Below are 24,315 nucleotides of genomic sequence, written 5' to 3'. Positions count from 1 at the left end.
AGCCACAGCGCCACTTCCAGCTTTTTTCTTTTTGCTTATGTGGTGCTGAGGAATTGAACCCAGGGCCTCAGGCATGCAAGGCAAGTGCTCTACCACTGAACCAACTTCCCAGCCCCTCCAGGTATATTTTAGATATGAGACCTTTGTCCGTTGTATGGCTAGTGAAGATCTTCTCCCAATCTGTGGTTTTCCTATTGATCTTGCTAGCTATGTCCTTTGCCATGTAGAAGCTCTGCAATTTTATGCAATCCCATTTGCCCAACCTTTCTTTGACTTGTTGTGTTTCTGGGGCTCTATTAAGAAAATTTTGGCCTGTGCCAAGGATTCTTGGGCATAATTTATCATTTTGTATTTTTATTTTTCTTTTTGCCAGTCGTGAGGTCTGAACTCTGGGGCTGGACACTGACCCTCAGCTCTTAAGCTCAAGGCTAGCGCTCTACCACTTGAGCCACAGTACCACTTCCAGCATTTTCTGCTTAGGTGGTGCTGAGGAATCGAACCCAGGGCCTCATACATGCAAGGCAAGCTCTCTACCACTGAGCCACCTTCCCAGCCCCTGGGCTATAATTTATATACTGTTCTTATAACGACTTTTAAAGGCGACAGAGAGTAGATTTTTTTTGTTTGTTTATTCTTGGTCAATTATGGGGCTCGAACTTGGGGCCTGGGAGCTGTCTCAGAGCTCTTTTTGCTCAAGACTAGTGCTCTACCACTTTGAGCCACAGCTCCACTTCCAGTTTTCTGGTGGTGAATTGGAGGTAAGAGTCTCATGGACTTTTCTTCCCTGGGCTTCCGACTGCCATTCTCAGATCTTAGTCTCCTGAGAAGCTAGGATAACAGGCATGAGCCACCAGCACCTGGTGAAGAGTAGATACTTTTTTTTTTTTGGATCGGTCATGGGGCTTGAACTCTGGGCCTGGGTGCTGTCCCTCAGCTCTTCAGCTTAAGGTCTTCCTTCCTTCCTTCCTTCCTCCCTTCCTCCCTCCCTCCCTCCTCCCTCCCTCCTTTCTCATATCCCCTCTTTTCCTCTTTTTTTCAGTAATAAGAATTGAACTCTATCTCCCTTGAAAACTCTACTATTTTGAGGTACACTCCCAGTCTTTTTGATTTTAGTTTGTATTTCAGGTAGAGTTTGGTTAACTTGCCTCTCCTGGACTCAGACTGGTTCCCTCTACTTCCTGACTAGTTGAGAGTACAAGCCAGTCATTCCTAGCTCTTGTCTTTTCTGTATGTTGGCATTCTCAATTAAAAAAAAATTCTTAGTCTATTTTGATCTGTGATAATTCAGTCTGTTTCTCTTTCTGCTTCTCTCCTTCTTTCCCTTCCTATCTCTTCCTCTCTCCTTCCCTCCTTCCTTCCCTTCCTCTTTCTCTCCCTCCCATACTCCCTCAACCTTGGGGATAATCAATGAGATAATTTCCCTGTGTCATAATTTCATGATCCGTGGTGTGAATTCTCTTCCTTACATGGAGACCTCAGTCCTATCTAAAGCATAATGAAATTTTGAGGATTAGATGAGAACATTCATAAAGTACTTTGTACTCATTGGAGGCAGAAACTATATAAATGTAGATCATGATTCCAATTGTTTTGTAAGGATAAAACAAAAGAGACTGGTTCATGATGATTTAGAGATTAAAAAGATTAAACTACAGTAGTTAAAACCAATTGTTACTGATATTTCCTTTTTTGTAAACTAATTAAAAAAATCCCGGTATGTTTTTGTATCAAACCATATTAATTTTAACAGAACATTGACCATTTCATAAAGAAGCCATTTTGGCCATCATTAATTCTGAATCTTACTGGTCAACCAGTAACATGCCTGAATCTTCCCTCATAGTCCTTGGGGGATTGTGAGAGTGGACAGATGTCCATCCATGGCTGACCTGCAGACAAGTTCACCTCAGAATTCTAATAGTCCTGTAAATGGGACACAGGTGGATATGAAATTCTTGAGGAAGGATTCCTATTGGCTATGGTAACTAGGCATCTGATGAAGGGACCGATAATGTGATGAAGAAAGACAAGGCTGTTCTTGCTCCAGCTACTTGTCTTTCTGGACTCATGATCTCCCTTTTCTGCAAACCTCACTTGACTGGTCCTGCCACCCTGCTTTGGCTCCTTTGGCATTCTATGCTTGCCCTATCCCAGACATTTCATGTGCTGCAGGAACTGCTAGGTTGGCCTCTGTCTTTCCACTGAGCAATTCCCATGAGCAATCACTATGTTTGGATTTTTATGGTACTTCATTGGTTTCTCAATTTCTGTAGAAATCTTTTATGAGTGTGTTATTTGGAGCAGATTAAGATATATGTAAGTGAAAGAAATGGACTACATAGGCAAATTGTGACTTTGGAGAAATGATTGCTTATTTTTAAGCATACAATAAGGATAATAGTATATTACTTATCCAGAACATAGAGCAGGGTATTTAGTTTTATATTTGAAAGTACATTATCGGGGACTGGGGTATAACTCAAGTGATAAAGCATTTTCCTAGTTTACACAGGTTCTAGAGTTCCATCTCCAGCACTGGAAAAATGAAACACACACACACACACACACACATCATTTTCATTAAAAGTAACTATGATTGCCTGGAGCGGTGGCATACACCTGTATTCTCAGTACGTAAGAAGCTGAGGTAGGAGGATGCCTATTTTAATTCTAGCCAGGCATCATAGCAAAACCCTGTCTCAAAAGATATGGTTACTTTTATTGATTTTATATCACAGTGTAGCTACTTCCTGTAGATAGTTCCATGGTCAGTGTTAAATAACATCAGGTTTTTGACTCACTCTTTGCTTCCCTGTGGTTCTTTGGGAAAGCACAGTGTAGACAGAATTTTCTTCTCTACAATAAGACATTTACTAACCATAATCCCAGGCTGGAGATTATATTTAAAAATACTCAGATGTGAAGTCAAAAGATGTAACATAAAGAAATTTCTGCAGAGCTGTGCAAATCTGACTTTAAACTTCAGGTTCAGGGCAGCCTTTCCAAAGATCAGCCATTATCATTGAGTATTTCTCTAACAGTGTGTATTTTTTTTTTTTTGTATCACTTTCTTTCTCCAGAGCCAGCTTGCTTGAATCTTCTCCCAAGTCAATTCCACATTGATTACCCAACCTCTGTAATCCACTTTTTTTATCTCTGAAGGAATGACTTTATCTTGTGGCTCAGGTTTTATTATTCAATAGCCAAGAAGAAAGGACAATTGAGCCATTGATTTCTTTTCCTTTGGAATGACCAGTCCTTCATCAATATAGGTTATGCAATTTGTACAGGCTAGGAGTGTCACTTAGGAAATGTTTCTCTCTAAGTTAATTTATTTCAAGTAATGTCGAAACTGTTCCAAGGTAAATCAAATCTTTTTATTTATCTATTCAACAAGTATTCATTGTTCATATCCTCTGATAGTACTTGGGCCAGGTGATAGGGAGAGCGGAAACCTAAAGTCTCATTAACCCTGACAGTAAAACTTCCTTTTTTTGTAACAAAACAAAACAACATGATAACAAAAGAGCAAATCCCAAGTTTGCTATAAGTGGCTCTGTTTTATTTTTTTCAGAATGTTTGGAAAAAATATCACTTTAATATATTGAAAGAACATCTGGATCAAAATGCTCCTTATTACAGGGTGGATCATTTCTGAAAAATATTGAGAAATATAAATATGGTATCTCTGAAAAGAGATTAATTCATAGATGTACCTAGAAGTTTAGTGATTCTTGTGGTATGTTCACCACTCAATGCTTCCTTTCCTCCTCCATACTTTAAGCATGCCTGGTAATGATTTATTCGAATATTGCTTCAGAATAAATTCTCTCTTTCTCTTTCCCTCCCTCCCTTCCTCCCTCCCTTCCATCTTTCTTTTCCCTCCATCCATCTCTCCCTCTCTCCCTTCCCTCATTCCTTCTTTCCTTTCTTTCATTCTTTGCCGGTACTGAAGTTTGAATTTAGAGTCTTATTGTTGCTTGGCTTGCTTGCTCAAATGGTATCCTATCAGTTTTTTGTTGTTTATTTTGAAGATGGTGTCTCACAGACTTTTCAATCTCGGATGGCTTTGAACCATGATCGTCCAGGTCTCAGCTGTCCCAGTTGCTAGGTTGCAGGCTTGAACCACTTATACCTGGCTTTGTTGCTTGTATGGACAAGTTTCAACTATAGTCCAGATTGACCATGTTCTTAAAATCCTCCTGCTTCAGCTTTCTGAGTGCTGGGATTGCTGGGATTACAGGCTTGACTCACTAAATTCTACTTAGGACTATATTTTTTGTTAAAAAAGAACAAAAAGCATTTCTATCTATTTACAATAGGATTCTATTTTCATCATTTTGGAAAATGATATCTGTTGAGGGGAAAATACTAAATTGTATCTTGCCAAAGTGTCAGAGACATGACAGATTCTTAACAAAGAGTTAATTTTGTCCTAAGTTTTACATTTCCCAAGAATATAGAATTTCAGCATAAAAGATGCCAGTTTTCAGACATAACAATAACAAGATGCAAGTAACACAGGATGTATCAACTGTGCTGCATGCTTTGCATTCAGTTATAATTCTCTTCTCATGAAGAGAATTCTCTTCTCATGAGAGAAGTCCCATCACTGTCTCCTCTGTCTAGAAGTAGAAGCTAATACTTGAAAGGTAAAGCCTGTCCAAGACCACACAGGTAGTGACAGAAGATGAGCTTCTGTTTTCCATTGCAGAAGACTATGCCAAACCATAGAGCTGTATTTTTCTACCAAGCTCAAGCGGGACTTCTTTGTATAATAGATTGTTCAGAGACTTAGCTTGCCTTCATTTTAATAGGACAATTATTATTTTATTTTTGGTGGTACTGGTCGATTTGAACTTAGGGCCTTTGCTTCTTAGACAAGCTCTTTACCATATAAACCATGTCTTTGTTTAGATCAGGTCTCATATTCCCCGCTCCCCCACCCCCAGAGCTTGGATCACTAGTTTCAGATAGTGATCATCTTTTTCTAAATCTCCCTGATAGCTGGGATTGCAGGCATATACCATTCCACTCAGCCTTTTTGATTTCAGAAATTCTAATATCTTCCACTTTCTGTGGCTGTTGTGATTTCCCAGGTATTCCATAAATAACTATATTATATACTATCTACATTTAAAAAATGTTTTTTTTCCTCCCTGTATACCTAAAGTTGTGTCCCTGTCAGCAAACCAAGTGCCCTCCTTGGAGGGCAAGGATATGTTGGGTCATTCTGGAAGAGGTGAACTGTGATAGGATCTACAGATAGTGTTTTTCTCACTAACTATTTAAATGTATTGATATTTAGTTCTGCGTGGGGGTCCTCTCACTGGAAACTATAGGTTACGACAGTTCCATCTTCACTGGGGGTCCAATGATGATCATGGCTCGGAGCATGTGGTGGACGGCATGAGGTATGCTGCAGAGGTAAGTCATCAGATTGACAGTCCTGAAGTGGTGGGATTGAAACAACCCAGAGATGACTATCTGGACCTCTCTAGACCCTGCCAGTTAGGTGTGTATGTATATAAGATTGCTGCATTCATTCAGCTTCAAAAGAGGCCCTTCTAAGATTTAAACCAACTTTGAGAGCTAAGTAAGGGTGTGTGTTCTCCTTTTAGAAATGAACAAATTGGAGACTTGGAGAGATTAATTTTTTTTATGCAGCTGGGAAATGTTGTGATTTTTTTTTTTTTTTTTGGTCAGTCATGGGGCCTGAACTCTGGGCCTGGACGCTGTCCCTCAGCTCTTCAGCTCAAGGCTAGCACTCTACCATAGCACCACTTCCAGTTTTTTCTGCTTATGTAGAGCTGAGGAATCAAATCCAGGGCCTCATGCATGCAAGGTCAGCACTCTACCACTGAGCCACTTTCCTAGCCCTAAACCAGGTCTTCTTAATGGTAAATTACTAATACCTGTTGTTATCTCTTGAAAGACCAATGCAAAGGGAAGGAAAGAAAACTTTTGTCTTTGGTTCAACTGTTTACATATTTGATCCAGACACAAATATATGCAAATATGTACAGCCTACATCAAATATGGCAAAGTTCTACTTAGGAAAAAATATAAAGGCATACACTTTCCTAAACTTTATGTTATCTCTACATTTGCAGGTACAAGATAGAACTTTGGTTAATTATTCAGGTCATTGGGAAATGACATCAAATGACATTAAAAAATAAAATGTTCATTTATTTATTTTGCACTGGAAAGTTACTTTTTTATTCTAATTGTATTCATTAATATTACTCTAATTTTTAATCCTCTGGTGAAAAGAAGAAGCATAATATACTCTAACTTTTAATATGATTAAAACATTTAACACCCAGATGTAGCATGAGATGAAAGCGAATATTTGCATGACTCAATCAAAATTACTCCAGGAAAAACTGACTTGGTTTCTGTGTTATATAAGTCCAATACAGCAGAGCTCCTGGACAAATACATTACAAAATCTTCTTCATTTTTTCTTGGCTACTGAGCTGTGGCAGCCTAAATGTTCAGGAAAATCCAGAAAACAGAACTTCCTTCTAGTTTCATTCCTTTAACACCCAATCTGCAATTTGAGCTGTATCCAAATGTTCATTTTGCCAACTAGATTGCTTTTGTGTGAAGCCAAATGCTTGAGGTTATGAGGCCTGCTTTGTCTTCAGGTAGAAGAATAATGTGTACATGTGAAGTGTTCATTCTATGTTGGTAGAAGATACTTAAAAAGCAGAATTACAGTATCTTATGTGGTGTCTCGGTTTAGATTCTCTACTGGGCGATTTACATGTTTGCTTTCTAAAGCTTTGCCTTCCCGATTTAAAAGTTGTTCTAAATCTCAAAAGAATCTAAGAGATTAAAAGCTGGCTGCTTTGGGTCACTCATTTCTAGGTTTCCATAGAAACTCAGAGCATGTGAGTCTAGGGAGGAGTGGGCTGCAAAAAACAATTAACTCTTGTTCTGGGCAAAGCTAAGTTGGAGAAACCTGTTACTCATTCTAGTATCATGCTGAGTACATTGTAGATACAAACCTGGAGTTTAATGAAGAGAACAGGGATAGAGATGGTGGCAAGTGGACATCACTTACATTTGAGTTTCAGGTTTATAAAAAAGAAGTATCTGTATGAACTCTAGAAGTGATTCCAAGATGTTTAGATTTTACTTAAGTTCATGACTGTTGAGTTATGTCTTCTGATAAAATAGACCAAAAATAGCTATTTAGAGGTGCATACCGAGTTTTATTTAGGACCTAATACGATGGCTTTTGCTACTAAAGAGAGAGCTAATGAAAATTTATTCCTAAAGTTACATATTCATATAAACTATACTAATAACTTGCTCTATATCTGGAACTTTATCTGAATATAGTTCATCTTTTCTGGGGACATTAGATTTTGAATGTGCCCAAGGTGGTGGTATTGGGAGTTGGTGGGACCTTTATTACATGGCTCCTTGTGGGAGGTCTTTAGATCACTGATGGTGTGACCTTACAGGGAGAGTGGGGCAATAGCTCTTCCTTTTGCTCTTTATTGTTTCCTGGCATTAAGGTGTGCGGTTTAGCTACACCCAGTAATCTAACCATGGCATTGCCTCACCAGTGCCCCCAAACAAGTGACCAATGACCACGGTCCTTCAAAACTGTGCCAAGACAAATATTTTCTCTAACTTGATTCCTTCGGGTCAGATGGAAAGTTGACACACCATATACTGTAAACACATTAAATATGTAGTTAATTGGGAAATAATTTCTACATTTATGGCAGGGTGTTTTCAACTTAGTGTCTCTTGGTATTTTATATGTAAGCAATTGAAAAATGCTGACATTGGATAGTGTAATTTTGAAATTGTTTTCCTAGATGGAAAATCATATTTCCATTTCTTTTGCAGTGACTACAACACCTTGTCATTCAGCTCAAATCACTGCTGCAGTTATTGTTAGCCAGGAAACTCAAGATTGCTACTCTGTGTTTTAATTTAAATACAGGTGTTAATAAAAAAAAGTAGTATCAAGTTCTTTGGGGAAGACAGGGCTATCACTCAAGCAAATTATGTGGGAGACAGGACTGAGTTATTCTTTAAAAACAACAACAACAACAACATTAATTCCTTGTTGTTGTTTCCCATCTTATTTCAAGTTGTTTTTCATTTAGCAGAAGGGTGGTTGTGTATAGAAGAAATATACTTCTATTTTCTAACAGTGATGATTGTGGCCCTTTGATGTGGTTTCTCACTAAGTGAGTGAGTTGTTTTGATTGGCCTGGAGCCCTTGGACTTGACTGGAGCCCTCTATATCCTCTATCTGCTGTGAGCCACATCAAGTTCGTTTCATCATCCAGTGTTTATAGTTTCCTTCCTCCCCAACTATCCCACAGCCACAGGGAACAGGATGACAAGACAGGAATCCACCTTTGTATTTTCTGTCTGATTATCTAGCCATCTCCTTGCTTGTGTGTGAATAGTGTACTATCGCACACCTGTATAACTGACTCTTTATGACAGTCGTTATCTCTTCAGAAATCCCTTCAATGTTAGTTGCTTGTAAGATTTGGAGTTATATATGAAAGAGGGAATCAAAATAGGTAAGCGAAAGACACCACATTTCTTTATAATAATCAGGCAGGAAATAGGGACATGAAGGCTACATGAATGTTAGAAGGAGTCCTGAATGTTCCCTTTCTGTAGGCCATAACTTTTATCAGACACCTGGACAGTATGGCCTGCTCTTCAGAGTTTATGACCCTAACTAAATCTTTCTGGGTGTGGCATGTTGCCCTTTGACTTCTCAGTTTGTGCTTCTCTTAACCGGGACTGAAAAATGTAGTTTTCTACATTTCTACTGTGTAGAAAACTACACAGTCTCTCATATTTTTGTGTATGTTTTGGATACTGCAGTGCTTTACAGAATAGGAAATTCAAGTTTCCTTGGGGCCACTTGCCTGAGAGCAGAGTTGTGAAGTAAGGGAAATACGTTCTCTGGAGTTCCTTGTCCCTTGAAATCCTCTTCTCACCTACCTGCCCACCCTTTTCACCTCCAGTTCCTAGACCCACAGCTTCATTTCCCAGAAAAGAAAACGAAGATATTTATATAGGGTTATAAATGCATAAAAAGTAAGTAAGCCAGGAATTGGTGGCTCACACCTGTAATCCTAGCTACTCAGCAGGCTGAGATCTGAGGATTGTTGTTAGAAGCCAGCCTGGGCAGGAAAGTTCATAAGACTTTTGCCTCCAATTAACTACCAAAAAACCAGAAATGGCCCTGTGGCTCCAAGTAGTAGAACACAAGCTTTGAGCCAAAAGCTCAGGGACAGAGCCTAGGCCCTGAGTTCAGGCCCCAGGAGTGGCACGCACACACATAAAAAGCAAGTTGCTGGATATGTCAGCTTGATATAATTTTTTTACATTCTATAATTACATAAAAAATTACATTATTTGTAATCTAATAACAAGAAGGTGTGTATACTTCTTAAATACTTTCTCATAAGGGAAGTTTTGTCTTTTGAAGCCATTAAGTATGAAAACTGAGCCAAGTATGGTGGCACACACCCATTCCCCATACTGAAGAGCCTGCATTAGGAGGACCATGAATTTGAGAACAATATGGGTTGCACGGTGAGTCTCAGGCCAGCCTGAGCCAAATAATGAGCTCCTGTATCAACAAACAAACAAGCATGTAATAAACATCTGACTGGACACTTTCAAGATCATTTCATTGTACTTAACAACAGGATGGTCCCTAAAGACTGATGGTGTAGGAAATTGACATCTCTAGCCTATGCAGCCCAGCTTCCTCCAAGTGCTCAAGTGAGCAGTGGGATCTGATCTAGGACTGCTCTGTTGCAATTTCCTCAAAGGCCCAGAGGCACCCCCAAATCAGTTGAGTAGGAGTTGGCTGGGGCTGCAACTGGGAAGAATGAACAAGGTATTGTAGTCTTTTAAATAAAATACTATAGGTCATTGACCATGATGCTTCCTGTTTGACCTTTAGTTTTGAATAAAACAGGATGGTGCCAAAGATTTTCATGAAGAATACATCATACATATGAGTGGACAGCATCAAATATCAATAGCCATGTTGTATTTGCATTTATATTTTCTTTCTTTTTTTGTATATGTTTTTTATTGTAAAAATACTGGACAAAGGGGTTTCAGTTACATGAGCAAGGTAATGAGTACATTTCCTATTGAGCATTGTTGCCTCCTCCTTTGTTTTTCCCCTACCATCCCTTCCCTCCCACCTCCACAACTACCCCCCTGCATTATGTTTTCTAGGAGGTTGAAACAAACATTTGAATGATATTATGTCCCTCTTTTTTAGCTTCATGTTGTCCATTGGAATTCAGACAAATACCCCAGCTTTGTAGAGGCAGCTCATGCGCCAGATGGACTAGCTGTCCTGGGAGTGTTTTTAAAGGTAAGAATCCACTGAGTTCTTGTTAAATGATCAGCTATATTGAACAAAGAGTTTCAGTCATGTAGTACCTATTATTTGAGTAATTTTTTAATAATAAACTAGCTCTAGGTTTAGTATTTTCCTTTGAAGTGTTAAAAAGTTACATATTAACTTAGTACATAGTCTTATGATTCTTCTAGCTCTCCATTGATAATTTTTATGTGAATTTTGACGGCAATATCCATAACTAGTTTAGCAGCAGAAAGAAATCAACTGCCATCCTGAGAAGAAAACAGCCTAGCACTTTTTTTTTTTTTGGTCGGTCATTTGGCTTGAACTCTGGGCCTAGGCACTGTCCCTGAGCTCTTAAGCTTAAGGCAAGCACTCTACCACATGAGCCACAGCACCACTTCCAGTTTCCTGGTGGTTGATTGGAGACAGGGTATCATGGACTTTCCTGTCCAGGCTGGCTTTGAACCGTGATCCTCAGATCTCAGCCTCCTGAGTAGCTAGAATTACATTTGTGAGCCACTGGTGCCTGGCTCCTATGCACCTTTTGATTCCTGATATATATTCAGCTATACAGAGCAGCAAAGGGTTTAAGCTCAAGATTATTTTTTAATTTTTTGATTGTTGTTATGTGCCCATGCTGGGGTTTGAACTCGGGGTCTTAGCAGTGTCCCCTAGCTTTTTTGCTTATGGCTGGCACTACCAGTTGAGCCATAGCTCCACTTCTGGCTTTTTTTTTTTTGGGTCCGGTCGTGGGGCCTGAACTCTGGACCTGGGCACTGTCCCTCAGCTCTTCAGTTCAAGGCTAGCGCTCTACCACTTGAGCCACAGCATCACTTCCGGCTTTTTTCTTATGTGGTGTTGAGGAATTAAACCCAGGGCCTGGAGCATGCAAGGCAAGTGCTCTACCACTGAGCCACCTTCCCAGCCCTCCACTTCTGGCTTTTTTGCTACTTAAGTGGAGATAAGACTCTCAAGGACTTTCCTTCCAAGGCTAGTTTTGAACAGTGATCCTCAGATCTCAGCTTTCTAAGTATCTTGGGTTATAGGCATGAGCCACTAGTACCTGGCTCATTACTGTTGAAGCACTTGTTTGAACACAATGGCATGTTGACTCTTACCATGCTGACCAATTCTTTTAAAACACCATTGGTTCAGATCTCTGGTGTTAAATCCCACCTATATTGGAGTTGTGCATTTGTGGGTCAAGCAAGCTCTTGAACTCCTGAAATCAACATCAGGAAAACCCAGAGGCAAGAGAAATGCCTGATATAACTGTCAGGTGCTCCGTAGTGCCACTAACAAGGCCAGTAGTTAGCTGCTCAGAACTGGCCATCTAGAAACTAGCCAGAACAAGAGGTGGGGCTGAGGATTCACAGTGGTGTCCAATGCAGTATCAAAGAGAAGAAATCCCAGGCACTGCTCTTCCAGGTGATGCCATTCATTGAGACATGGCATAACTTGAGAAATAAAGAGTGTCATATTTCTTTTTGTCTAATGTTCACGAGTGCACAGAGAAGTTGTCATCACTCTGGGGAAAGGTTGGGCCTCTCAGCTCCCACTGCTACCACATTCTTGTAGGGTGTGGCATTGTCTTGCTATGCTCCATTCTCTGTGTGTGATGTTGTAACTCACAGATCTGAGGCTGGGGGAGGGATTTAAGGTGGAGGCTGGGTAGGCCATGGATAAGTTGGCCACCACCTCTGTATAGTGGCAGCTTGATCAAGTGACTACAGGTTAGTCCTTATGCATTTAAAACCAATAGTAGTCACAACACTCCTGATGCTGGTGAGTCCATGGAATATGGACTTTCTGTTTGTGATATTTTCGCTCAGTTTGGTATCTCAAAAAATTTCAGGCTGCAAGTGGAAGATGTTTTGGTCTAGTATTTACAACCACCATAGTCAGTTGTATCTTGGGTCTGAATGTTGTGTGTAGCTTCATAGTGAAGGAATTCTGTTAGAATGTCCTTAGCAAGGTTTGTCTCAAGTAAAACATTCAGAAGACAAAAACAAATGGGAAGCTGTCATTACCAGTTTCAAAACCAAATTGAAAGTTGAGTACAGGAATCCTGTCCTGTCAACTTGTTCTTATTACTCTGGCATGATCACTCTCTCAGGTAGAAAAGAAGCTTTGTTCTAGATCAACAAGTGTTTGTTTTGTGCTGGCTTAGAGTTTTTTTTAAGACAACAATGACAAAATAGTGAGTGAAATGGAATGACACAGACTGGATTTGCTACCATAACCATTTCTTTTGAAATTTCATGTTTTTAGACTGGTGAACACAACCCTCAGCTACAAAAGGTTACTGACATTTTGGATTCTATTAAAGAAAAGGTAAAATGAGCTCCTATTTGCTGATGACTAATATCTTCCTTTCCTCCTAAAGTCTTTGGTCCTTGTATAAAGACTTACAGTGTGGGTATAGCAAGTATTTGTTGCTTTGATGAATGTAGGCAGCATATTTCAACAAAGGAGAAGTCACTTACCTTTTGAAAATTATGAAGGATCTGATAATATCTTGATAATTACTAATAAATGTATTCATGTAGAATTACTGTCTGCTTTATAGGTTGTTTTTTTTTTTTTTGGTCATGAGGCCTGAACTCTGTGCCTGGACACTGTCCCTTAGCTTTTCAGCTCAAGGCTAGCTCTCTACTACTTGAGCCACAGTGCCACTTCCAGCTTTTTCTGCTTATGTGGTGCTGAGGATTCAAACCCAGGGCCTCATGCATGCAAGGCAAGCACTCTACCATTGAGCCATCTTCCCATCCTCTGCATTATAGTTTTATAGAATAAACCTTTAGGGCTGGGAAGGTGGCTCAGTGGTAGAGCGCTTGTCTTGCATGCCTGAGGCCCTGGGTTCGATTCCTCAGCACCACATAAGCAAAAAGAAAAAAGCCGGAAGTGGCACTGTGGCTCAAGTGGTAGAGCACTAGCCTTGAGCTGAAGAGCTGAGGGACAGCGCCCAGGCCCAGAGTTCAGGCCCCACGACTGGACCCCCCCAAAAAAACTCACAAAAAAACAAACCTTTAATAGCAATGAACTTAAAGACCACTGACTTATAGTAAAAATATTAAGATTTTTTTCCTTTTTCCTTTTTAAAAAAAATTCAACTCGAGTCTTATTATGTAAACTTTTCTGGCCTTGAACTCAAGCTAGTTCTCCCTCCAGCTGCCAAGGGCTGGGATTACAGGGGACTGCATGTAAACTGGCCCTCTTGCACTTCTTCAATAAATCTAGATGATGTGCTAGTTCATTTTTTCACATGAAGGCAAAGGTCACACAATTCTCTTCTCTCACTCTCGTGCTCTCTTTCTCTTTTGATTCTAGTCCTGGAGCTTGAACTCAGGTTCTGAGTGCTGTTCCTGAGCTTTTTTTTGCTCAGCATTCTTCTATTTGAGCCGCAGCTCCACTTCTGACTTTTGTTTTTGGTAGTTTAATGGCAGCAGGAGTCTCACAGACTTTCTTTTGAATGACAATCCTCAAATCTCAGCTTCCCTAGTAACTAGGATTATAGGCTTGAGCCACTGGCACCTGGCTAGATAATTCTGTTTCTTTCTTTCTTAGAGATATTGGTCCTCACACTTGTTAGGTTGGTTTTCTACCGATCAAACTGTGCCTTTAGCTCTGTTTTTCACAAATTAGTTTGGGGAATAGGGTCTTGTTCCTGCCCCAGCACATGCATGAGCTGCAATCCATCGACTGAATATTGTTTGTCATTTCTTTTTCTTTTTCTTTTTTTGTCAGTCATGGAGCTTGAACTCTGGGCCTGGGAACTGTCCCTCAGCTCTTCAGCTCAAGGCTAGAGCTCTGCCACTTGAGCCACAGTTGCACTTCCAGTTTATTGGAGATAAGAGTCTCAAGGGCTTTCCTGACCAAGCTGGCTTTGAGCCCAGATCCTCAGATCTCAGCCTCCTGAGTAGCTAGGATTACAGGTGTGAGCCACGGGACCCAGCTGCCTGTCATTTCTGAGATCACAAGTGCATGTGACTGTGTTCAACTTCCCTTACTTAGTACAGATGGAGTCTTGCAGACCCTTCCTCCTGGACTGTCCTGGCTCACCATCCTCTTGTTCTCAGGTTCCTACAGAGAGTTTGAGATGACAGACACTGTACCCTGAACTGGCCTTGAATGGTGATCCCCCCTGTTCTTGGCTTACCAAGTAGTTAGCCACTGGCACCCAGCTCAGATAATTGTTTTTAAGATACTAAAGGAAAATATTAAATAGTATCATAGTATCTCACTGGAAGAATTTTTGTCCATGTAAGATTTCATTGTAATCTGTGGCATTCACTTTGTTTTTCCAGGGTAAGCAAACTCGATTCACAAATTTTGACCCATTATCTCTACTTCCATCCTCCTGGGACTACTGGACATATCCTGGTTCTCTGACAGTTCCACCTCTTCTCGAAAGCGTCACATGGATTGTTTTAAAACAACCAATAAACATCAGCTCTCAACAGGTATGTACCTCTCCTAGGTACTTCCATCCCTACTCCCTACTAGTTATTTTGGAAATGAAATCTAGCAAACCTTTTTGCCCTGGCTAGTCTTACACTGGGATCCTGCAGGCCTCAGTTTCTTTACTAGTTAGGATTATAGGTGTGAGCCACCAGTCCCCAGATCATTATTCTATTTTCATATATGCTATCTATGAATAAATGACTCTGACCATAGTCATCCTCCTTCATCCTTTCTGTTCACCCGCCCCACTTTTGCTAAGACGAATCCCCCACAGAGCCGGCTTTACTTTCCTGTCATTTTTCTTTTCTAGTGTGCATTAAAATGTCTACTCTGAATTGTTTTTTCCCTCTCAAGTGCTTGCCACCTCCATAGTCATCAGGTCCTCCAGAGTTGTCCCCTTACCAGAGTTCTAGTTGGGTATTTGCAGCTTCCTACAGGATATGACAGTTTCTGCAACCAAAGACACAACTGACCTGTGGGAAAAAATAGAATCAAATAAAATTCTGACTCCTTTACTAAAAGATAGATAGATAGAAAGATAATTAGCACTATAAGGAATCAGCAGGAGTATTGTCTATTTTTATTTTATTTTATTTCATTTATTTATGTCTATTGTTATTTTTGCTGGTAATAAAGTACTCTTTCTTGACCCAGACTTGTCCAGTTGCCTAGCTGCTAATTGTCCACCCACTCCTCTCACAAAAGGATGGGATCACCTTTCCCTAGATCATTTCAGGCAGCATTTGCCTTTGGGGTGAACACATCCAATTTCGGTTGGGTGTTTCTTCTCATTGACCTTGTCTTTAGAATTACAGACAAATAATACCTTGATGCATAGTCATTAAAACATTTTCTTTAATGAACTTGACTGATAGTAAGACACATAATTTTTTCCCCATCATATTGTGAGAAAAATGACCTGCTACTTATTCAGTGGCCTTAGTAATGGAGTTTATTTCTGATAAATGTTTATTTTTATACTCTTTCATTAAGTTTCAATAGCTTAATAATGTGTTAATTATATCATCAAAGTGGTAATGGTTAGAAGATCCTGTTTCCTTCAAATTTCAGGGGTGTCTTTATTCATTAAGTCCACTTAGGAAATAAAGTTGAGTTGTTGGTGCTAGTTTTCTTTAATCCACCAGTGATTTGGAGGAAAGTATATAAAAATCTATGATTTAATTAATTTAAAAGAATAAAATTGGCTGGGCACCAGTGGCTTATGCCTATAATCTTAGCTATTCAGGAAGTTGAGATTTGAGGATGCTGGTTTGAAGCCAGCCCAGGCATGAAAGCTTGTGAGGCTCTTACTAGCAATTAACACCTCCCCCCCAAAAAAAAGCCAGAAGTGGAGCTGAAGTGGTAAAGCTTTAGCTTTGAGAACAAAGGGACAGCAGCACCTAAGTTCACCTGAGTTCAAGCGCCATGACCAGCACACACATGCATGAAAATAAAATAAAGTTACTCTTATTAAAATAATTACCTGCAAGTTAGGGAATTACTACTCTTAGCTGTGGACTCATTATTGTATTTTACTTGAGCTTCATTGAATTAATATTATTAATGTGATTTTTTAAAATGCAAGATGCGTATGTAAAAGAATAACTTCATTTTGGAGCTGAAGTGTACTTGGTAACTCACTTGGAAGCATTAACTTAAATGGACGCATCAGGAACCCTTTTAGACAGATTAAGAAGGTTATTTGATAATAAATCAAGTCACTAAATTATTATTACAGTAAATAGCTTTAATTGTTAAATAATGAAACAAAAGCATTCTAAGAAATCCATTCCATGAGGAACATTTTATAACTTGCCTAATCAGAACTCCTCAGGATTAAGATCATCAAAAGCAAGCTAAATCTGAGAAAAATCACAATAAAAAATGCTTACAGAAGGGCTAGGTTTAGAAATACACTCCTGGGCTCTCCGCTACTTGGGAGGAAGAGACAAGAGGACTGTACCAGAGATTAGACCTAGACTTCATCTGAAAAACAAACTGAAAACATGGCTTAAGAGCAAGTGTGATTTCAGTTCCCAGTCCTGCCTCTCCCTCCACCAAAGAAAAGGGTCTTTTAAACAGATGTAACTACTAAGTATAATGCTGTTTCCTGTGTGGAGCTCTGTAATTAAAAAAGACATTAGGCAAAAACACAGGATACCCAAATAAAGGAAGGACTTCAGGAAATGACAGAATATTAATATTGCTTCTTTAATTATGGAAAATATAGAGTATGAATGTATGATGTGAATAATAGCAGAGACTGAGTTTGGGCCATTTAGAAAGTGAGTATCATTGCAGTAATTCATCAATATGAAAATTGATCCACAATGAAGTCCAGATTGGTAAAATTATTCCATGGTGTAGATCTTTCATATAAATTAAAATGAAAATAACTCATATCATTGATTCAAAGACTTACTTTCCCCAAGACATTTTTTCAACCCAGTTTTGGCAGCTCCTTGATTTTCTAAAGTCACTGAGAAATACTGTCTACTCATTTTTCAGTTCTATCATATGATGTTCCCTCAAGTTGAGGCTGGATTTTCATAAGGTGTTCTGTCACTGGTCCTTGCCAAGTTACTGTTTGACCTAAAGGGAAAGTCAGATGGTTTTATTTTCTTTCCCTTGATTCACATTCACTCTTTTCTCCCTCAGAATCACTCAGAGAGGGCTCAAAAATCTTATTGCACACATAAAACTATTTTTCTGATGCATTTAATAATAGATCTAATGATAGATCTGTCAATTTGGAAGGTTGACTTCACTTGGCAGATCTCTTTGGGTCATCTAAACGGATTTACTTAGTAAGCAAAATACTTAGTTTTGACTTCATTATATTAAAAAACATGCCCTTTCTTTATGCATTTGTTATGGTAACATACTATACAACTTTATGTGGTGGCTAATTGTGTTACTGCCTACAACCCTGCAAAATTACTATAGCCAAAGTATAGAATAGCTCTCCTGGCCAGAGTGTTTTCTGTGCACTTTTTCATTTTACTCCTTGCCCTCATAGGCCTGAGAAACTACTGACACACTGCCATTAGAATTTTGTCTTTTGTAGTGTTTTAATTAAATGAATCATACAGTTAATAGGTTTTTGCTTTTGACTTCTTTCACATAGCATTAATGTTTCTAAATGACCCACTTAATTCATTTTCCTACTGACTTAGAGTCTAGGTTGTGGATAAACACGTTAGGAAATCTATTCAACAGTGATGGTTATTTGGGTGGTTTACAGTTTGGGGCTATTATGAGTAGTAGTGATTCATACTTGGATATTAGGAATAATTCACATACACAGCTGTGTGCACATACTTGTGTCTTAGACCGATATCAAGGACTGGGATTACCAGGTCATACATGTTTAATTTTACAAGGAATTGCCATATTGCTTTCTAAAGTGGCTTACATTTCATTTTTAAGATTTCCAGAGGCTTCATATCCTGTTTAGCCCTTGCTATTGTCACTTTTTCTAGTTTAACAGTGTGCATTTGTCTGATAACTAGAGTTGCTGTACATTTATTCATAATGCATATTGACTCTGTATGTGTGTATGTATATATATAATTGTTTGCAAAGTATCTGCTCATATATTTACCCATCTTAAAATTGTGTTATTTGTCTTCTCAATGTTGACTTTCAGTTCTCTTTTGTAGGCTGGATAATAATTTTCTTAAAAATTCATTCAGTAAAAGGTGCCTTTCATTGTACAGTTTGCTATTATTTTTGTTACTGTGTCTTTTGAAGAAAAAAATTCTTAGGTTTTTAAAAATTAACCCACTAGGATTAAACCCAGGGCTAGTAGAGGTTAGGCAAATAGTGCTCTACCACTTAAGCTATATATACTCTTAATCTTGTACACATTGTGTTGGTCGTATTTCTGTCTCTGTGATCAAATTTCTGTTTGTCTTAGAATCTCATCATGATAGAAAGGGTGTTGTGGAACAGAACTAGTTGCCTTGTAGAGGTTGGGATATAGACAGTGTGAAAGAAGGATTTGGGGGCAAAATAGAGACTCAAGTGCCTACCTTCCAGGCCCTATTCTCTTCAACTAGCTCTCACCTCCTCAGCTGTATCACTTCCCCAATAGTTCATCAAATTATGAACCCATCAATCCATTGATTAGGTCAATCCATTGATAAGGCCAGAGCCCCAATGATCTGATCACTTCCCTAAAGCCCCACCTATGAATATTGTAGCATTGAAGGCCAGGCCTTTAACATATGAGCCTTTGGGATTTAGAGACTATGGATTTTGTTACTTTTGTCTAATAAGTATAGTTCTTTTTGTTTTAGTGGGTGATTTTCCTGAGTGGGCTAGAAGCAAAAATTCTGTCATGTGTTATAGTTGTGGCCTCATTTGGCTGGTCTTGTTGCTGTCTGTTCTCTGCCTATGTGATCACTAGGTCCGTCAGAGATGTGGATAGAGTCTGAGGAGCTTCTCTTTAGCTCTTTTCCTGCAGCAGACGGGTGCCCTTGGCAGCCTTGTGTCACGTTGCATACCACGGTACTCACTGCCAGACTAAACTCTGGAGAAGGAAGAATGCACCTGCTTTTTACTTTAATTTTTATTGCTATTATAAAGGTGATGTACAGAAGGGTTGCAAGAATTCATTTCTAAAGCTTTCATTTTTCTTTGGTCAAGCAAGCATGAACTTCTCACCTGGGTTCTGATTCTGCTTACTCCCAGTACCTGAACGAGGTTCTTGTTTCATATAATTGTTATTGCTTGTTTTGTGTAGTTGTTTTCTACAGAGAGACTGTCTGCAAGATCTCAGAACAACATACCTGGGAGCAAAATCTGAATGCCCTTTTTAATAGTAAAATGTGTGTTGTAATTCACATTAAATAATCTAGGGATATTTTTCTTTGCCTCTGTTGTTAGAATTTACTCACTTCAATATTAATTTTGATTTTTATAAAAGTCCACATAATTACTTTGAAATTTAAATTCTAAATTGTAGATTATGTATCCTATTGTATATGAGTCTAATAGTAGCATTGTTTACTATGTGTTTACTACTAATAATTTGCAAGTGCAAGAGAAATACCATAAAAATGTAGCCCAATCCAAAGAGTTTGAAGTAAAGGAGATAAAAAAAATGCATGAAAAGTAACACTGTAGACTGTGTTTGGTGCCATAGGAGAAACATGTAGGGTGATGGGACTGCAGATGATTAGAGACTAATTTTCAATGGAGAAATCTGGAAAGACTTTATGAACGATTTGCACTGGAGTTTAAAAGATGAAAAGGATTGGGGATGTAGCTCTGTGGTAGAGTGCTTGCCTAGTGTACATAAGCTATGGCTTCAGTCCATAGGGAGAGGTAAGTGGTTAAAAGGGAGCAATTGTTTGCAGATAGCTAAGTAAAGGTGAGAAATTCAAGAAGAAATAGCCTAAATAAGGATGAGAAAGGAAGAACTGAAATGATTTTGGCAGCACTGTACCTGTGAATCTGAAATTTTAGTGTGTCCCAGTTCCACTTAAGAGAAATTTATCAAAATGTGGAATGTTGGGCCTCATTAGAAAAACTCATTCAGATGTCTGGAGTGAGATCCAGTAATTTAGATTTTAAGAATCGTCCCAGTTTTTCCATTCAGATGCTCTGAGATTACCTTTCACCAAACAGGCTCACTGTGGGATTTCGTGTGAAAATGACAGGAAGATGTAGGAAGGTGAATAGGAGCAGGGTTGTGTCCATGATAACAAGTTTGTTTAGGGTGCCTATTAAGAGATATATTTTGAAATGCTTACACTGCAGTGACATGGTGTTCAGAATGTGTTTCAAAGTAATCTGGTCTGGGCAGGGTAGAAGGTGAGGACAGAATGGTTGGGAGGGACTATGGATAGCAGATCTGGGCGTGTGCTGATATTGGAGCTGGGTGCAGCCTTCATAGTGGCTTATTATACAGCTTTTTCAAATTTGGGTGTGTTGGAATGTTTCCATAATAGCAAGTGAATAAAAGGAGAATAGAGTAAAATGGAACAAAAGAAAAGTAGAAATGTAATATGCATCTGTAGTTAGTTCATGGTATATTTGTGGAACAACTTATTTATTGACACTTCCCAGCTATCCCTCATCTGTAAAGTGGGAAAATAGCATATGACTGGTAGGATTCTTTGGAGAATTAAATAATAGAATATATATCACCTAGCACAATGCCTGAGCCCCTGTGTTGTGGAAGAGAGCTTATATTTATCATTCCTCAACTTGGGTGAGCAATGGAGTGCTGCTGAAGATGGCTGAGCACAAGTATGACATAAGACAGTTTGCAGAAACTTTTGAGAAGAATATTTCCTTTTAAATTAAAAAAATTTTTTTTGTCAGTCATGGGGCTTGAACTCAGGTCCAGGGTATTGTCCTTGAGGTCTTTCTTTTTTGGGGGGGGAGGGGTTCAGTGTTGGGGGCTGAATTCTGGGCCTGGGCGCTGTCCCTCAGCTCTTCAGCTCAAGGCTAGCACTCTACCACTTGAGCCACAGCGCCACTTCCGGCTTTTTCTTTTTGCTTATGTGGTGCTGAGGAATCAAACCCAGGGCCTCAGGCATGCAATGCAATCACTCTACCACTGAGCCACCTTCCCAGCCCCTCCTTGAGCTCTTTCATTCAGAGCTAGCACTCTACCACTTTGAGCCACAGCACCACTTCCAGTTTTCTGGTGGTTATTGGAGATCAGAGTCTGTCTCATGGACTTTCCTTCCCAGGCTGGCTTTGAATGGAGATGATCGGATCTCAGCCTCCCGAGTAGCTAGGATTACAGGTGTGCATGTGCCATCAGTGCCCTGCTTTACTTTTTTTATTGCTATCATAAAGGTAATGTCCAGAAGGGTTACAGTTACATGGGTCAGGTAATGAGTACCTTTCTTTTTGGCCCTTCCATCCCTCCCACAAGTTGTATAGTTCATTTTCCATATAATGTCTAGTGAGTACCACTGCTGCATTTGGTTCACCTTTTGTCCCTCCATTTCTGTGCCTCCCCTTATACTCCCAAAGACATATAACTGAACATACAGAAGAAAAAGGAAAGAACACAAAAACAGCAAAAAAGAGAACCTCTTGTTTACATTTCCTGGAGTTCATTTCGAAAAATATTATTTTGTATGATCAGGTGCACACAGCATTGTGCCTTTCTGTTCCTCTCCTAAGGAACCTCTCATTTTTAGTGGAGTTGCCACACAAGGAAGTTAGCATTTCAGTCTTCAAGCCAAGGAAAGCAGCCCTGCGGGTCACACCTTCCTCCTCCTGGAAGCTCCCAGGAATTTGAAGATGCTGAGTCAGCTATGATGACAGAGGGGTAGTTTTCTGCCAGAAGGAGCCAGTGTCTTCAGGAAGGGTAAGATGGGTCAGAGTCAGCCAATCCAGGACAAGGAACCAAAAGAAAGAAATCTGAACCTTGGTCAAATTTCAGAACTGGTATAAATAGGGCTTACCTAGCTGGGGAAGGTCATAGAGAGGGGAAGGTTTGATCGGACAGATTTAGGGAATCTTACCCCAAACAAGCAAGGTGTTCAAAGAAAGAGCCTAAGTCAGATCCAGTTCTAAACAGATGAGGTAGAGATGGGGAGCCACGTTCAACTTTCAGAAGAACTGACTGGTATGTATTATGTGTATTGAAAACCAATCTCTGATTTGTAGGATGACCACATCCTAAACGTTGTTCCCTCTGTGTAACTTTGATCTTCAAAGCAAGAAAGCTTTGATACTGAATTTTGGAGCCCTAGAAAGTTGCATACCAAAGGGAATTTAACAGGCATTTAACCCCGTAAGGCGTATAAGCCATAACTGAGGAAAGATTACACTGCCCTGTTTTGGTTTCTGGTAGGAGAATGGTTCTACGAATTTCTACGCAATCCATTAGCACGGAGGTGACTTTCTTTGCTGAAATGAACGCTGCTCTTTTCTTTGACAGCTGGCCAAATTCCGAAGCCTTCAGTGCAGCAGGGAGGGTGAAGCAGCCGCCTTTCTGTTGAGCAATCACCGTCCACCACAGCCCCTGAAGGGCCGCAGAGTGAGAGCCTCTTTCCATTGACTGTGGGTGCCAGCGAGTTGCTGCAGAAATGGCTGTGGAAAGGCAGCAAACAAAATACAACACAAAAAGCCTTATTAACTCTTCTTTCCTAGGTTTGTAATGATGGATGCCACTTGACTCTGCATCACAAGGCAAATCAGATGTCTTTTAAGTAAACCAAACTAGTTCATCTGTCCCAGATTTGCCCCCATGGTCATTCAGGTGTTCAACAGTATTTGAAGTTTATTAAAACAATACATCTGCTTCAACCTTCATCAACATGTAGCTGACTTTAGGAGCCCCAGGGTGGACTAAAATCTCTACCTTGACAGACTCACTCCACCTCACCTCTCCACAATGTTTGCTGCAAAGCTTAACTTCATTTCCAGAATGATTTGATATAATTTCCAGATTGGGATAACTTTTGCTAAAGAACTGGTTTCTTTTTCATGTTGTGAGACTTGTTCAAATTTATCAGAAGTAGGCATTTCCTTTTAAAGTGGATTTCTTCTACAATTATACTGCTTATTGTCATGAGATAATTTGGATGCGATTCAGAATAGGAGAGTTATGGCGATGTGGAGTAGAGTTGCTTTGTGTATTAACAACTTGTACCATACATCACATTCACTTGGTAGTGTTGATGATGAGCTGTCTAATAAAGTACTGGATAATACCAAATTATAGCATTAACTAACAGACTACACATTACGGACTAAACAAAGCTGCTCATGACTGTGATGAATGGTTGCCTTCTTTTGCCCTGTGTTTTGACAACAAATCAGGGAACAATCCTGTATGGGTCAACTTTTCATCCATTGGTGAAAATAAAAAAAAATTACTTCAGTCTCCTATAAATACACTCTTGTACATAAACCCTTTGTCCTAACTGATTGAATGGCTTAGCTGGCTGTCATCTCAGGAGACAGAGATCTGGAGGATCACCGTTTGAGGCAAACCCCTGCAAAAAGTTATTAAAAGCCCCCATCCTAAGAAATAAGCTCAGAGTCATGGTTCCAGTCACACAAGAGGCTACAGGTAGGAGCATTATAGTCTGAGGCAGGCCCTGGGTAAATGCATAAGACTGTACCTGAAAAATAACAAAAGTGGAAAAAAGAGTTGGGACGATAGCCTGCCAGTGAATGAAAGGACATGCGTTCAAACCCCCACTACTACCTAAATACTCACCCTTTACCACGGCAGATTTCATATTTCTTCAATACATGTTCCTTGGTCTCTTAAGAGAGATTTTACCACGGCAGATTTCATATTTCTTCAATACATGTTCCTTGGTCTCTTAAGAGAGATTTTTTTTGGGGGGGTCCGGTTGTGGGACCTGAACTCTGGGCCTTGGCCCTGTCCCTCAGCTCTTCAGCTCAAGGCTAGCACTCTACCACTTGAGCCACAGCGCCACTTCCAGCTTTTTTCTTTTTGCTTATGTGGTGCTGAGGAA

At 39.6% G+C, this 24,315-nt stretch overlaps 1 protein-coding gene across 1 annotated transcript in view; it reads left to right on the top strand.

Annotated features, from left to right (window-relative positions):
* Ca13 (carbonic anhydrase XIII) overlaps positions 1 to 24,108 on the top strand; it is a 30,746-nt gene extending 6,638 nt beyond the window's left edge. The window contains exons 3-7 of the mRNA XM_013012416.1: positions 5,309 to 5,427; positions 10,301 to 10,396; positions 12,659 to 12,721; positions 14,695 to 14,850; positions 22,764 to 24,108. Coding sequence (XP_012867870.1) covers positions 5,309 to 5,427; positions 10,301 to 10,396; positions 12,659 to 12,721; positions 14,695 to 14,850; positions 22,764 to 22,883 — 554 coding nt within the window. The 3' untranslated portion in view covers positions 22,884 to 24,108. The remainder of the gene's footprint in view (positions 1 to 5,308; positions 5,428 to 10,300; positions 10,397 to 12,658; positions 12,722 to 14,694; positions 14,851 to 22,763) is intronic.
* The last annotated feature ends 207 nt before the right edge of the window (positions 24,109 to 24,315 follow it).

This window comes from Dipodomys ordii, unplaced genomic scaffold, assembly GCF_000151885.1.
Source record: "Dipodomys ordii isolate 6190 unplaced genomic scaffold, Dord_2.0 Scaffold17, whole genome shotgun sequence".
NCBI classification, from domain to species: domain Eukaryota; kingdom Metazoa; phylum Chordata; class Mammalia; order Rodentia; family Heteromyidae; genus Dipodomys; species Dipodomys ordii.
The sequence above is the reverse complement of the archived record's forward strand: the minus strand, read 5'-3'. Positions and strand labels throughout refer to the sequence as shown.